Source organism: Nematolebias whitei, chromosome 1 (genome assembly GCF_014905685.2).
Source record: "Nematolebias whitei isolate Nwh7 chromosome 1, NemWhi1, whole genome shotgun sequence".
NCBI classification, from domain to species: domain Eukaryota; kingdom Metazoa; phylum Chordata; class Actinopteri; order Cyprinodontiformes; family Rivulidae; genus Nematolebias; species Nematolebias whitei.
The window spans coordinates 94,536,956-94,549,187 of NC_056498.1; the positions used below are offsets into that span (position 1 = coordinate 94,536,956).

The window sequence follows — 12,232 nt, forward strand, 5'->3', positions numbered from 1 at the left end:
GATGGATGGATGGATGGATGGATGGATGGATGGATGGATGGCAAAGAAGGAGACCATCAAACACAGCAGGAGTGGTCAGTTCAGTTGAACACCTGCCTGTTTGCTTCAGATCAGATGTTCAAATCTCTGCAGGTTCACATAGAAGGTGCACCAGGGCTTTCAGCTGAGTCTCTCAGGCCACAGTTGTACGGTCGATAAATGATAACTGTCTTTTCTGAATTTTTGACTGTTTTTGTCTCACTTCATCCTAGAACCAAAAAATGTATAACATAATAACAGTTGAGCAGATTCTGGTAATCTTTTCTTAGGATTCATTAAAGATTAAATGCAATTGGAATTTTTTTTCTCAACTTCCAGTATGAATTTAAACAAACACTATATGCACTTAACATTGTAAAATTTGTTTAGGAAATTTAATGTTCAAGGACACCACTTAAGAAAAAAATTGTTTAATAGGAAAAGTAAGAAGTGAAAAATGTACAAAAGTAAAACATACTGCATCCAACTAACGATTGTCTATCCCTTGTCTCACGGGCTTCATCCAGAAGAAGACACAAGTGTTGTTCCTGCTGTGTCCGGTTCAGTTCTTCATGTTCATTCAGTGATGAAATAAGACTTTTCTTTACTGGACTCTTTTCTCTTTCTCTTGACTAGAAAGAAAAAAAAGGTGGTTAATTCAAGCTACATATTGTTTTTGAATAAATGCATAAAACAAAGAAAGGTGCATCTAACAGCTTTAAGAGATATATTAATAATAAACTGATAAAATAAGAAAATGAAAAATAAATTGATTTAAAAATAATGAAAATAATATAATAACAATGGATATATGAATCAGAAAGTATTATACAGATACAGAGATTCTTTATTGTCATTCGCACCACATGTGGTACATGTGGTGGATCAAAATTATGTACACAGGGTCCCAGTTACATCCAACAATAAAATATAAAATAAAAACAGTAATAAGATCTAAGATATGAACTAAGAAGAACATCAACTAAAAACACACTAAGCACTAATAACATAAAAACAATAAACACAATATGCCGAACAGCAGCACGGACATAAGTCTGTGTGAACAGATGAGCACGAATTAACACATCAACATGAAACAGATCAGCAGCAACATGAAACAGATCAGCAGCAACATGATGTGATTTTTCACAGTGATTATCCTGGTTAGATATTCATAAGGCTGCACAAACTCAAGTTCATGTTGCTGTTTGATGTATTGTTTTGATTGTTTACTGCTATTAGTGCTTAGTGTATTAGTAGTAGATGTTTTTTAGTTGATATTTTTCTTCATTCATATCTTAGGTCTTATTACTGTTTTTCTTTTACATTTTGTTGTCTGTAACTGGGACCCTGTGTACATAATTTCATCCCAATTCAGTATTTATTCAACATTTTATTTTTTTACTTTAAAAATATAATAAAACAAGTCCTTATCAGCACAGATAAAGTGATGTGGAACATGTTGCATCTGTTCTTACCGAGCACAGGCTGCTGCGTTGTGCTGCTCTATGAGGTGCAGCTGTGCTACAGTGGAGCTCTGTGAAGTGCAGGTGGGCTGCGAGCCTGCGATGGAGACCTGTCAGGTGCAGACTCCGCTGATGGAGCAGGAACAGAAGCCGGGAGACTTGGAGGGTTTAATGTGGAGTTTAGAAACGAACCGTCACGCGCTGAAATACGTTCTGGATAAAATACAGTGAGAAACGGGACCAGAGGACAGTTAGCGTTTATGCAAATTAGCTTATCATCGTAGCACCGATGTTGTCCTATTATGGCGTCAGCCTCTTTTGTTAGTTAAAAATATTTTCAGAACCGATGGGATGAGTAACTTAAAATATGTTTAAAGTTAGAAAACACTCACCATCTTCTATAAATGATTTAAGTAGAGCAGTGGCCGTGTCCAAACCACCCTCCAATTGCGCCATCTAGCTTGCTTTGACTTTTTTCCGTCAGCCAACAAACACAACAACACCTGCACTTCTGCATTTGACCACAGCTTTGATATTATTGTTTTTGTATAGCTTCAAAATAATAAAAGATAAGCTCCTCGAGTTATCGCTAATAGCAAACGGGAGAGAAAAAATGGCGGATCGAGTTGTTTAGAAAGACTCCACAGACTCCTCCCCCCGACCAATCGGTGACCGACAGTGTTTCTGACGTCACGTCTCGGCTCGCTTGGACCCCTTGAGAAGCCGGGCCAGAATTTAGGGAGGCGAGCCGGTCCCAGGAAACCTCAAACAAGGGCCAAGCCGGAAATATCCGACCCGCGCTGTGACAGTGGAAAAGGGGCATAAGTGGCCTCTGCAATAAGGATACAAAAATAAAGTACCAAAAAGTGAAAAAATAATTATAATATTTACAAGGACCTAAAGAGAGATAGTAAACAACAACATGGTAGAATGTAACGGTGCTAGCAGGATGAAATTGAATGAACAAGTATTTCTAGGTAGTAATATAATATATATAATATCATTTAAATATCAAATCTAATCTATTGCATAATGTATCATCAATTAGTCAATCAATTGATTAATCAATTAATTATCATTATTATTATTACCCCTCCCTGGGCTGCCACCTTTCTGTGGTGGAGAGGTTTGAGTGTCCCAATGATCCTAGTAGCTATGCTGTCAGGGGCTTTACGCCCCTAGTAGGGTCACCCAAGGCAGACAAGTCCTAGGTGAGGGACCAGACAAAGTGCAGCCCAAACACCCCTATGATGAGAAAAAGAAATGGACTTGACATTCCCTCGCCCAGATGTGGGTCACTGGGGCCCCCACTCTGGAGCCAGGCCTGGAGGTGGGGCATGCAGGCGAGCGCCTGGTGGCCGGGCTTTTACCCGTGGAGCTCAGCCGGGCACAGCCCGAAGAGGAGACGTGGGTCCCCCTTCCCATGGGCTCACCACCTGTGGGAGGGACCAAAGGGGTCGGGTGCAATGTGGGATGGGCGGTGGCCGACGGCGGGGACCCTGGCGGTCTGATCCTCGGCTACAGAAGCTGGCTATTGGGACATGGAATGTCACCTCACTGGTGGGGAAAGAGCCTGAGCTGGTGTGTGAGGTTGAGGGGTTCTGGCTAGAAATAGTCAGACTCACCTCCACGCATGGCTCTGGCTCTGGAACCAGTTTACTTGAGAGGGGTTGGACACTCTTCCACTCTGGAGTTGCCCCTGGTGAGAGGCGCCGAGCAGGAGTGGGCATACTTATTGCCCCCCATCTTGGTGCCTGTGTGTTGAGTTTCACCCTGGTGAATGAGAGGGTGGCCTCACTCCGCCTACGTTTAGGGGGACGGGTTCTGACTGTCATTTGTGCTTATGCACCAAACAGCAGTTCAGATTATCCACCCATTTTGGAGTCCTTGGAGGGGGTACTAGAAAGTGCACCTCCTGGGGACTCCCTTGTTCTGCTGGGGGACTTCATTGCTCATGTGGGCAATGACAGTGAGGCCCGGAGGGGTGTGGTTGGGAGGAATGGCCCCCCTGATCTGAACCCGAGTGGTGTTCTGTTGTTGGACTTCTGTGTTCATCATGGATTGTCCATAACAAACACCATGTTCAAGCATAAGGGTGTCCATATGTGCTCATGGCACCAGGACACCCTAGGTCGCAGTTCGATGATCGACTTTGTCATCGTCTCATCTGATCTGCGGCCACATGTCTTGGACACTCGAGTGAAGAGAGGGGCAGAGCTGTCTACTGATCACTACCTGGTGGTGAGTTGGCTCTGATAGTGGGGGAAGATGCCGGTCAGACCTGGTAGACCCAAACGTATTGTGAGGGTTTGCTGGGAACGTCTGGCAGAGTCTCCTGTGAAACGGAGCTTTAACTCCCACCTCCGGGAGAACTTCGAACATGTTCTGGGGGAGGTGGGGGACATTGAGTCTGAGTGGGTCATGTTCCGTGCCTCTATTGTCAAGGCGGCTTACCAGAGCTGTGGCCTCAAGGTTTTTGGTGCCTGTTGCGGCGGCAACCCTCAAACCCGGTGGTGGACACCATCGGTGAGGGATGCTGTCAGGCTGAAGAAGGAGTCCTATCGGGCCTTTTTGGCCTGTGGGACCCCGGAAGCAACTGATGGGTACCGGCAGTCCAAGCAACATGCGGTTCGGGTGGTTGCTGAGGCAAAAACTCGGGCATGGGAGGAGTTCGGAGAGGCCATGGAGAATGACTTCCGCACGGCTTCGAGGCGATTCTGGTCCACCATCCGGCGTCTCAGGGGGAGAAAGCGGTATTCCACCAACACTGTTTATAGTGGGGGTGGTGTGCTGCTGACCTCAACTCGGGATGTTGTGGGTCGGTGGGCAGAATACTTTGAAGATCTCCTCAATCCCACCGGCACGTCTTCCACTGAGGAAGCGGAGCCTGGGGACTCTGGGTCAGGCCCTCCAATCTCTGGTGCTGAGGTCACCGAGGTGGTTAAAAAGCTTCTCGGTGGCAGGGCCCCAGGGTTGGATGAGGTTCGCCCAGAGTTCCTTAAGGCTCTGGATGTTGTACGGTTGTGTTGGCTTACGCGACTCTGTAATATTGCGTGGACATCGGGGGAAGTTCCTCTGGATTGGCAGACCGGTGTGGTGGTCCCCCTTTTCAAAAAGGGGGACCGTAGAGTGTGTTTCAACTACAGGGGAATCACGCTCTTAAGCCTCCCTGGTAAGGTCTATTCGGGGGTTCTGGAGAGGAGGGTCCATCGGATAGTTGAACCTCAGATTCAGGAGGAGCAGTGCGGTTTTTGTCCTGGTCGTGGAACTCTGGAGCAGCTCTACACTCTCAGCAGGGTCCTGGAGGGTGCGTGGGAGTTTGCCCAACTGGTCTACATGTGCTTTGTGGACTTGGAGAAGACGTTCGACTGCGTCCCTCGGGGAACCCTGTGGGGTTGTATTCTGGGAGTATGGGATACCGGGCCCTTTGATATGGGTAGTTAGGTCCCTGTATGACCGGTGTCAGAGCCTGGTCTGCATTGCCGGCAGTAAGTCGTGCTTGTTCCCGTTGAGAGTTAGACTCCGTCAAGGTTGCCCTTTGTCACCGATTCTGTTCATAACTTTTATGGACAGAATTTCTAGGCGCAGCCAAGGTGTTGAGGGGATCCATTTTGGTAGCCTTAGGATTGCGTTTCTGCTTTTTGCAGATGATGTGGTCTTATTGACTTCATCAGATCGTGATCTACAGCTTTTGCTAGAGCAGTTTGCTCTCCCTTAGAGATAGGGTGAGAAGCTCGATTATCCGGGAGGGACTCAGAGTAGAGCCTCTGCTTCTCCACGTTGAGAGGAGCCAGTTGAGGTGGCTTGGGCATCTGTTTAGCATGCCTCCTGGACGCCTCCCTGGTGAGGTGTTCCGGACACATCCCACCTGGAGGAGACCCAGAGGAAGACCCAGGACACGCTGGAGGGACTATGTTTCTCGGCTGGCCTGGGAACGCCTCGGGATTCCCCCGCAGGAGCTGAACCAAGTGGCTGGGGAGAGGGATGTCTGGGCCTCCTTACTTAGGCTGCTACCCCCGCGACCCGAACCCGGATAAGCTGAAGAAAATGGATGGATGGATGGATGGATGATTGTCTCAAAATGTGTGTATGAAACGTCAAGCTTGTTAAAAACATGTAGTGTTTTTATGACTTTATTCAACTTATAGATGCTCTTTGTGGATGTTTGATCCAAAACACGCTTCACGGTATCTGATCATGATGATGACGCATCTGATTCTGTGTGCCTCCTCAGCTGAAGAGCGATGCTGTGGCGCTGGTGGATGTCTTCGCTCCAACTGATTTCATCCTCAACTCACCTATTGGCTGTGCTGATGGACAGGTACACAAACACAATCTCGAATTGTACAATAAAGTCAGAGGTTTATGTTGTGGTGGAGGTGTGTGTTAATGAGATTTTCTGGCTTTAGATTTTTTAAAATCTTTTATTTTTTATTTAGAAATTTATTCATTTTATTAAAAACAAAATAATTGCCTTATTTTCCGGTCTATAAGTCACAGTTTTTTGCATAAATTACATGCCCTGCGAGTTATAGGCCAAAGCGACATATTTATGGATATATTTAAGCGTAGCCCTTTAAAAGCTGTTGCTATTGGGTTTACCTGCGCGCAGCGCACCAAACACTGAAAACTTCTAGTTCATGCCCACCTGCTGTGTGGGCCCCACCCGGTCTGTTATAAATTGAATCTGGACCAGAGCTTGACTCCCAAAGGCTTACTCTTTTTTCTTCAGCCTTTTGAGAGCCAGTGAGGCCCAGTTTTTAAAGGGCTATGCATACACTCATATAATCTGGGGTTACAATACGTAACCAACGTTTTACTTTGTGTAAGCTACGCCCTTTAAAAACTGTTGCTATTGTGTTTAAAGGGCGGAGCAGGATATGGTCCATGCCTCACTGGGCCTGTCCGAGAACCATCAAAAACACCCTGATATCCGCCTAAACCTCTGTCTTTATTCAAGCGTTATTATGCACCATTGATCCATGTACCTAGTGCGTGCTGGATTACATGTGTGCAGCCTCTGTGCCTGGTCTTAACTGAAGGAATGTTTATTCATATCAATAGAGGAATAAGAGAAGGGAAAAATTTCCAATGAGGAAGAAGGAATTTTCCTGTTTGAACGAGTAATCGTAGAAAATGCCCACTAGTAATGACAGAGCAAGGCTGTATTGTTTTATTGTTTATTTTTATTTATTTCATTTTATTTATTTATTTTTGTTGTATGATTGTGAAAAATCACTCTGACATAACTCTGAGAACTGAATGTGTCAGTGAAGAGTTAGAAATATCTTGTAAATAAAAACAGATGAAGGGTCAGTGATGACCATGAAGCCGCAGAGCAGATGTCTTGCACAGACACCCCTCTGTGCAGAGCTGTGGAGGTAGAAATCCCTCTGGTGGATTGAGTCCTTCAGGCAGTTGCAGGCCAGAAGAACTATAAGCTTGTGATATAGCTTCACATAACCAATGTGACAGGTGCTGGGAAGGTAAAGGCTGACCCTGTGATCGTTCTCTGAAATGTACAAACAATTGATCGGATTTACGCATTGCGGCTGTGCATGTCACATAACACCTGAGTGCACATACTGGACAGAGCAGGTGAAACTGTTCCTCCTCCATAGTTTTATGGGGAGGGGGACAGAACCCATCCAGTGTAATGACTCTGTACCTGAACAAACTTATGCTTTTGGGTATAAAAGCAGGGTTTGGTGGGAGTTCTGCTGAGCTCCCGTCTCCTTGAATTCTGAGACAAGGAGCGATGGACAGACCTTACAAGTCGCTCACTCTTTTAGCTGATGTCAGAGCTAATAATAAGGCTGTTTTGAGTGACAGCTACTTCAAGGGTATCTGGTCCAGAGGCTCGAACGGATTTTTACTGAGTACACTGAGAATGAAGACTAAATCCCACTGTGGTGCCAGAGCGCGTGTCACTGGCCTGAGCCGGCGTGCACCTATCAGAAACTGTTTTGTTAAGGGGTGATTGAAAACAGTTCTATTGTTGAAAGATAGGAAGAGATTGCTGCAGCATAAGTTTTAATTGTGCTGAAAGCTGAATTTCTGTCCAACAGCAGCTGCAGGTAGGACAAAATGCAGCCCAGAGGACATGAAGTCGGGTCCATCTCCTTTTCTAGGCACCATTGCTGTAAAGCAGCCCATTTAGAAGCGTAAACAGCCGTAGTGTGTTTTGCGCATGCCCCCTGGATGGTACATATTACGTCTTTAGAAAACCCAAATTTTTCTAAGCGTTCTTGTTCAGCGGCCAGACCCAAAGGGGCTGACCTATTATTGGGGGCTCCTGATCACTCCTCCCACCTGCAGGAGCGCGTCCTGTCTCCATGGCAACTTCCACGGTTGACCTGTTAGCTGTTGCAGAGCTGGGAGCCACGAGGCATTCGTGCATTTTGGGGCGATCAGATTCATTTTCAGATTCTCCTCTCTCACCCTCTACAACAGTGATGATATCAGGGGAACTGGAGGGAAGGCATAAATCAACGTCTTTGGCCATGGTTTGTGTGCAAACACGTTCATCCCCAGTGGCGGAGCATCCTGTGGATTTAGGGAGAAGAAGAGGGCGCACTGAGAGTTCTCTCGGGTGGCTATCAAGTCCACCTCCGCTCTCCCAAACCTGTTCCAGATTTGCGAGATTAGAGCTGGATGAAGAGACCAATCCCTGTCAAGAGGACCTCCTCTCGGCATATCTGCTCTTCTGTTCAGAAAGCCTGGTATGTAAACTGCTCTGATTGGACATAAATGTGCGCACGCCCAGCAGAGCAGATCCCGAGATGCATTCAGCAGCTGGGCTGCACGCACGCCCCCCTGGCGATTTATGTACGCTGCTACGGTTCTGTTGTCTGTGTGGATCATCACGTGATGATCCTGAACCAGTGGAGCAAAATGTCTGAGCACTTTTTTCTACTTTTCTAAAAAATTTATGTAATAGGACGTGCCGGCCGACCACACACCTATTATCATTTGTGACAGGCAGGTCCCTCCCCAGCCGGAGAGGGACGTGTCTGTGAACGCCGACGTGGATGACGTCACTTTGCCTAGGGGAACTCCCTCTGATAGGTTCAGGGAATTCTCCCAGTGGCTCAGATCCACTCCCACAGATGGAGGAACGGTGATTAGGTGCCGTTTGTGACGTACAGGGTCGACTTTCAGTCGATTGAACCATCTTTGCAGGCGGTACATAAATAATAACCCCAGCGGCACTACAATGTGAACCGTTGACATCACATGACTGACAGCGCTATTACTGTTCTGAGGGGCCATACAAACTGAAGCAATGACATCAGGATTCCCTCTTCTGATCTGACAGGACAGCTGTCATGTTCGCCTGCACTGACCCATGGGAGGCTGACATGAAAAGGGCTGTTTATCAGCTCCTATGTAATGGTTCTTACAATGTTCCCCGGCCGTGCCCAGATGAGGATGAGAACCGGCGCTAGCGGTGAACAAAACAAATGCCGCTTCAGTGTAAGTTCACCTTCAGTGCTCACTTCTGACGGCTGGTCAGGAAAAACAGACGACTCACCCCTGCGCAAAGCTCTTGCTTTAACTGCATGTTCATGTTTTTTACCTGAGTGTGTAGGGACAGAAAGGTCCCTGTATTGTTTGGGTTTTAACTTCTTGTTAAACATCTTACCATTATGTGTTTCTTGACAGCTGCCTTCAGCGCTCGCCTCCTCTGACAGGCGAGGAGGCGGGGCTGGTGGGTGAGTGGAGCAGTGGAGGAGTGGAGGAGTCTCAGAGCACAGCCTCTCCATCTCTTTCTGTTTGTGTGTCATTACACCAAAGCTGTTTTCCTATTCATTTGTCTTTGAATGGTTGCCTCAGGCTAACCTTTTCATTAATTGTGTAGGATGTGCTTACAGAAAACGGAACAAATTAATTCAGCCTGTCTGAATTAAAAACTCCGTTTTTTGAGAAAGGTTTTTTTTTTTTTTTCACTTAAAAAACCCTGTTCATCTCAGCAGACACACACCCCTCAAAACGTCTCTGCTGCTGACGCTGGAGCCTGCTCTGTTCTCGCCAACCGCCAGGTGTCGGAGCAGGGCGGGAAAACGCTCTGGGTAGGGTCACGTGACTCCGCACTTGTTCCAGGGCGTCGGATGAGGACTGCAGTTGGTTCAGGACCGAATGAAAATGAGGTCCGAAGAAGCCATCTGAGGACACAGGACCTTCCAGGAGTTCTTTTTTAACGTCTTCTGGGATGGACTGAGACAGTTTCAACCACATCTGTCTCTGCAGCAACGTTACCCAGGACGAGATGCGGGCGGAACACTCTGCAAGTGCCGCAGACAGGTTGATGATCATGTCCGCAGCCGTGTTGATCTGGTCCAAATCTGCGAAGGACAGGTTTGGTTCCTTCGTCTCTTTAGCTATGCTAAGGGCTAACATAGCGATGTTGTTGGTTGCTACTCCCACTTGCGACAAGCACTGATGGAATCTGTCCGTCAGCTACGCGGTGAGTTGGTCACCGGAGGATGGTGAGGTGATACGTCAGCTGACATATTTCACCGCTCTCACCCCGAAAACAGCCGACAAACTGGATTCTAGGGGAGGAACGGTGGGAAAATCCTGGTCCGTGAGCCCTTTGACTTTGGTGATGGCTGCGTAGGAGGCGACCGGAGTCCTCAGTTTTAAAGGATCGTTAGCTGAACCCAGGAGGAGGGCGGACACAGCCGGGAAACAGGGCCAGACTGGGTCCCGGTGTCCAATGTGCTGGGCGGCGAACCTCCCAGCCAGAAGGGTCGACGTGGCCGGGGCCACCGGTTTGGGCACTTCCAGGTCACAGGCTCTCGCTGACCTCCCGATTATCTTTGGGAGCTCGTGGAGCAGAGTGGTGGGCGACCCCTGAGGGCTTTGGGGGGGGGGGGGGGGGGTGACCATTGAAGGCAACACTGGCTCCAAACCTCCTATAAGGCAGAATGGAGCGCGGCTGCTAACTGTTTCAGCTTCAGAGGGGGACTGGTTCGCGAACTCCGTGTCCAGGGAGTTAAAAAATTCCTTGAGCGAACAGTCCCCCCTCGGTTGAAACTCGACCTCCTTAGAGGAAAAGAGCTCACACCGGCGCTGCTTCTCCTCAGCCAAAAAAAGTTTACAGGCTGGACAAGAGAAGAGCGGATCCAAACCTTGCCGAGCGTGGTCAGCTCCCAGGCAGCTTTCACACATGACGTGCAGGTCCGTCGATAAGATTTAGCTCGTCTGGCACGCGGGGCACAGACGGATGGTCTTCGATTTCTTAATTGAAGTCATCATTCTTCTTCTTTTCTTTCAATTATTGTTTCGTAGAAGTAGTGTTCTTAGCGTTGACTGAAGTAAAACGGGAGTCGAGCTCCGGTCCAGATGCAATTTATAACAGACCGGGTGGGGCATCCGGTCGTTAGCTGTTAGCTTAAAATTAGCATCGGCTAGCATGGTCCAAAAACACCATTTAATGACGGATTTAAAACTTAAACGTGGCAAAGTTTCAGCGATTAGGCTTTTAATAATTGGATCAGCGGTTCAGAACCAACTTTAAAGCGTTTTTCAACTTTAAACAAAAGATTGAAATTCACTATGAAGACGAGCTTCATTTCCGGGTCACATGACTGAATCAACCAATGACAGAGCAGCAGCGGGGGTGGGTTTTACAACCTGACATCAGAGGAAGTGACGACAGACATGTCACTCGCCTCTCAGCGAATCAGAGCGTTTCAAACAGCGGTTTTCAACCAATGACGGATCGTCATTCTAGCTAGCTGTTAGCGATTAGCCTGAACCTTCTGGTCAACTTTCGTCCATTAACTTCTCAAAATGTACAATTTTCTGCTCCAAATGTGACGAACAAACTCTTAACTGTGTTCTGAGACGGCGCTCAGCCTTTTAAAATGTCTCTCCATCCATTTAAAACAACTCGTTCGAACTTATCAGAACCGAGCCCGACAGACAGTCTGAGCAGAACCCCCTGTCTGTTTAAACAGAATCAAACGCTTTTCACAGCTTAATTAACTTTGTCACATAACAGACGTATATTTCAGCTTTAAAATGAAACACATTGATGTTATTTCAGCTCTAAAAACACCACAACTGTAAACTTTCTCTGAACCCCACAGCTGCAAAACGCTGCGTTTCACACAGGAATCTGCACTCTTAAGCTATTTTCAGTTAAGATCAGATATGCCAACATGATAAATTCAATTGTTACACGAATAACAGTCCATTTATGATACCGTACGAGGCCACCAGTATGTAATGAACATATACCTGTCAGATATTATTCATAATTTAAACGGATTCTTTCATTTTTCTGGACTGAGTTCTATCGTGTTTTGAATGATTAAATGTAGAGTTTTAAAGATGGGAAAATGAAGTTTAAATGGAGAGAGATGGGTGAGGGAATTTGTCTGTTATAACCAGAACAACACGCTCCTTTGGACCCAGCTTAACCCACGGTACACTTCGCAGTTGAAGATCGACTTTTTACCTTTCTGAAGATATGTCAGTTCCGGCGTAAAGTTCCACTTCAAGCCACCTTTCAGCGTCTCCGTAAGGATAGCAAAGACCTCAGGAGTCGTGAGATCATCACAGAACAGACTTCTTCATTGTTCAGAGTGTTCGTCGAGTAGCCACAGCGAGACGTCGTGGCATCGACGGACTCTGGTCATTCCATTAGAAACTTCTCTGGAACTCTGGTTCTCTCTGGAACGTTGTTCAGCTCAACAAAAAAGGTTGAATCATGTCATCTGGACTTCTTTTTTTTGTTA

General features: G+C 46.8%; 1 protein-coding gene across 1 annotated transcript in view; it reads left to right on the forward strand.

The window, feature by feature from the left end:
- acox3 (acyl-CoA oxidase 3, pristanoyl) overlaps window positions 1-12,232 on the forward strand; it is a gene marked incomplete in the record, with an annotated part of 494,152 nt that overhangs the window by 445,307 nt on the left and 36,613 nt on the right. The window contains 1 exon segment of the mRNA XM_037681288.1: window positions 5,719-5,805. Coding sequence (XP_037537216.1) covers window positions 5,719-5,805 — 87 coding nt within the window.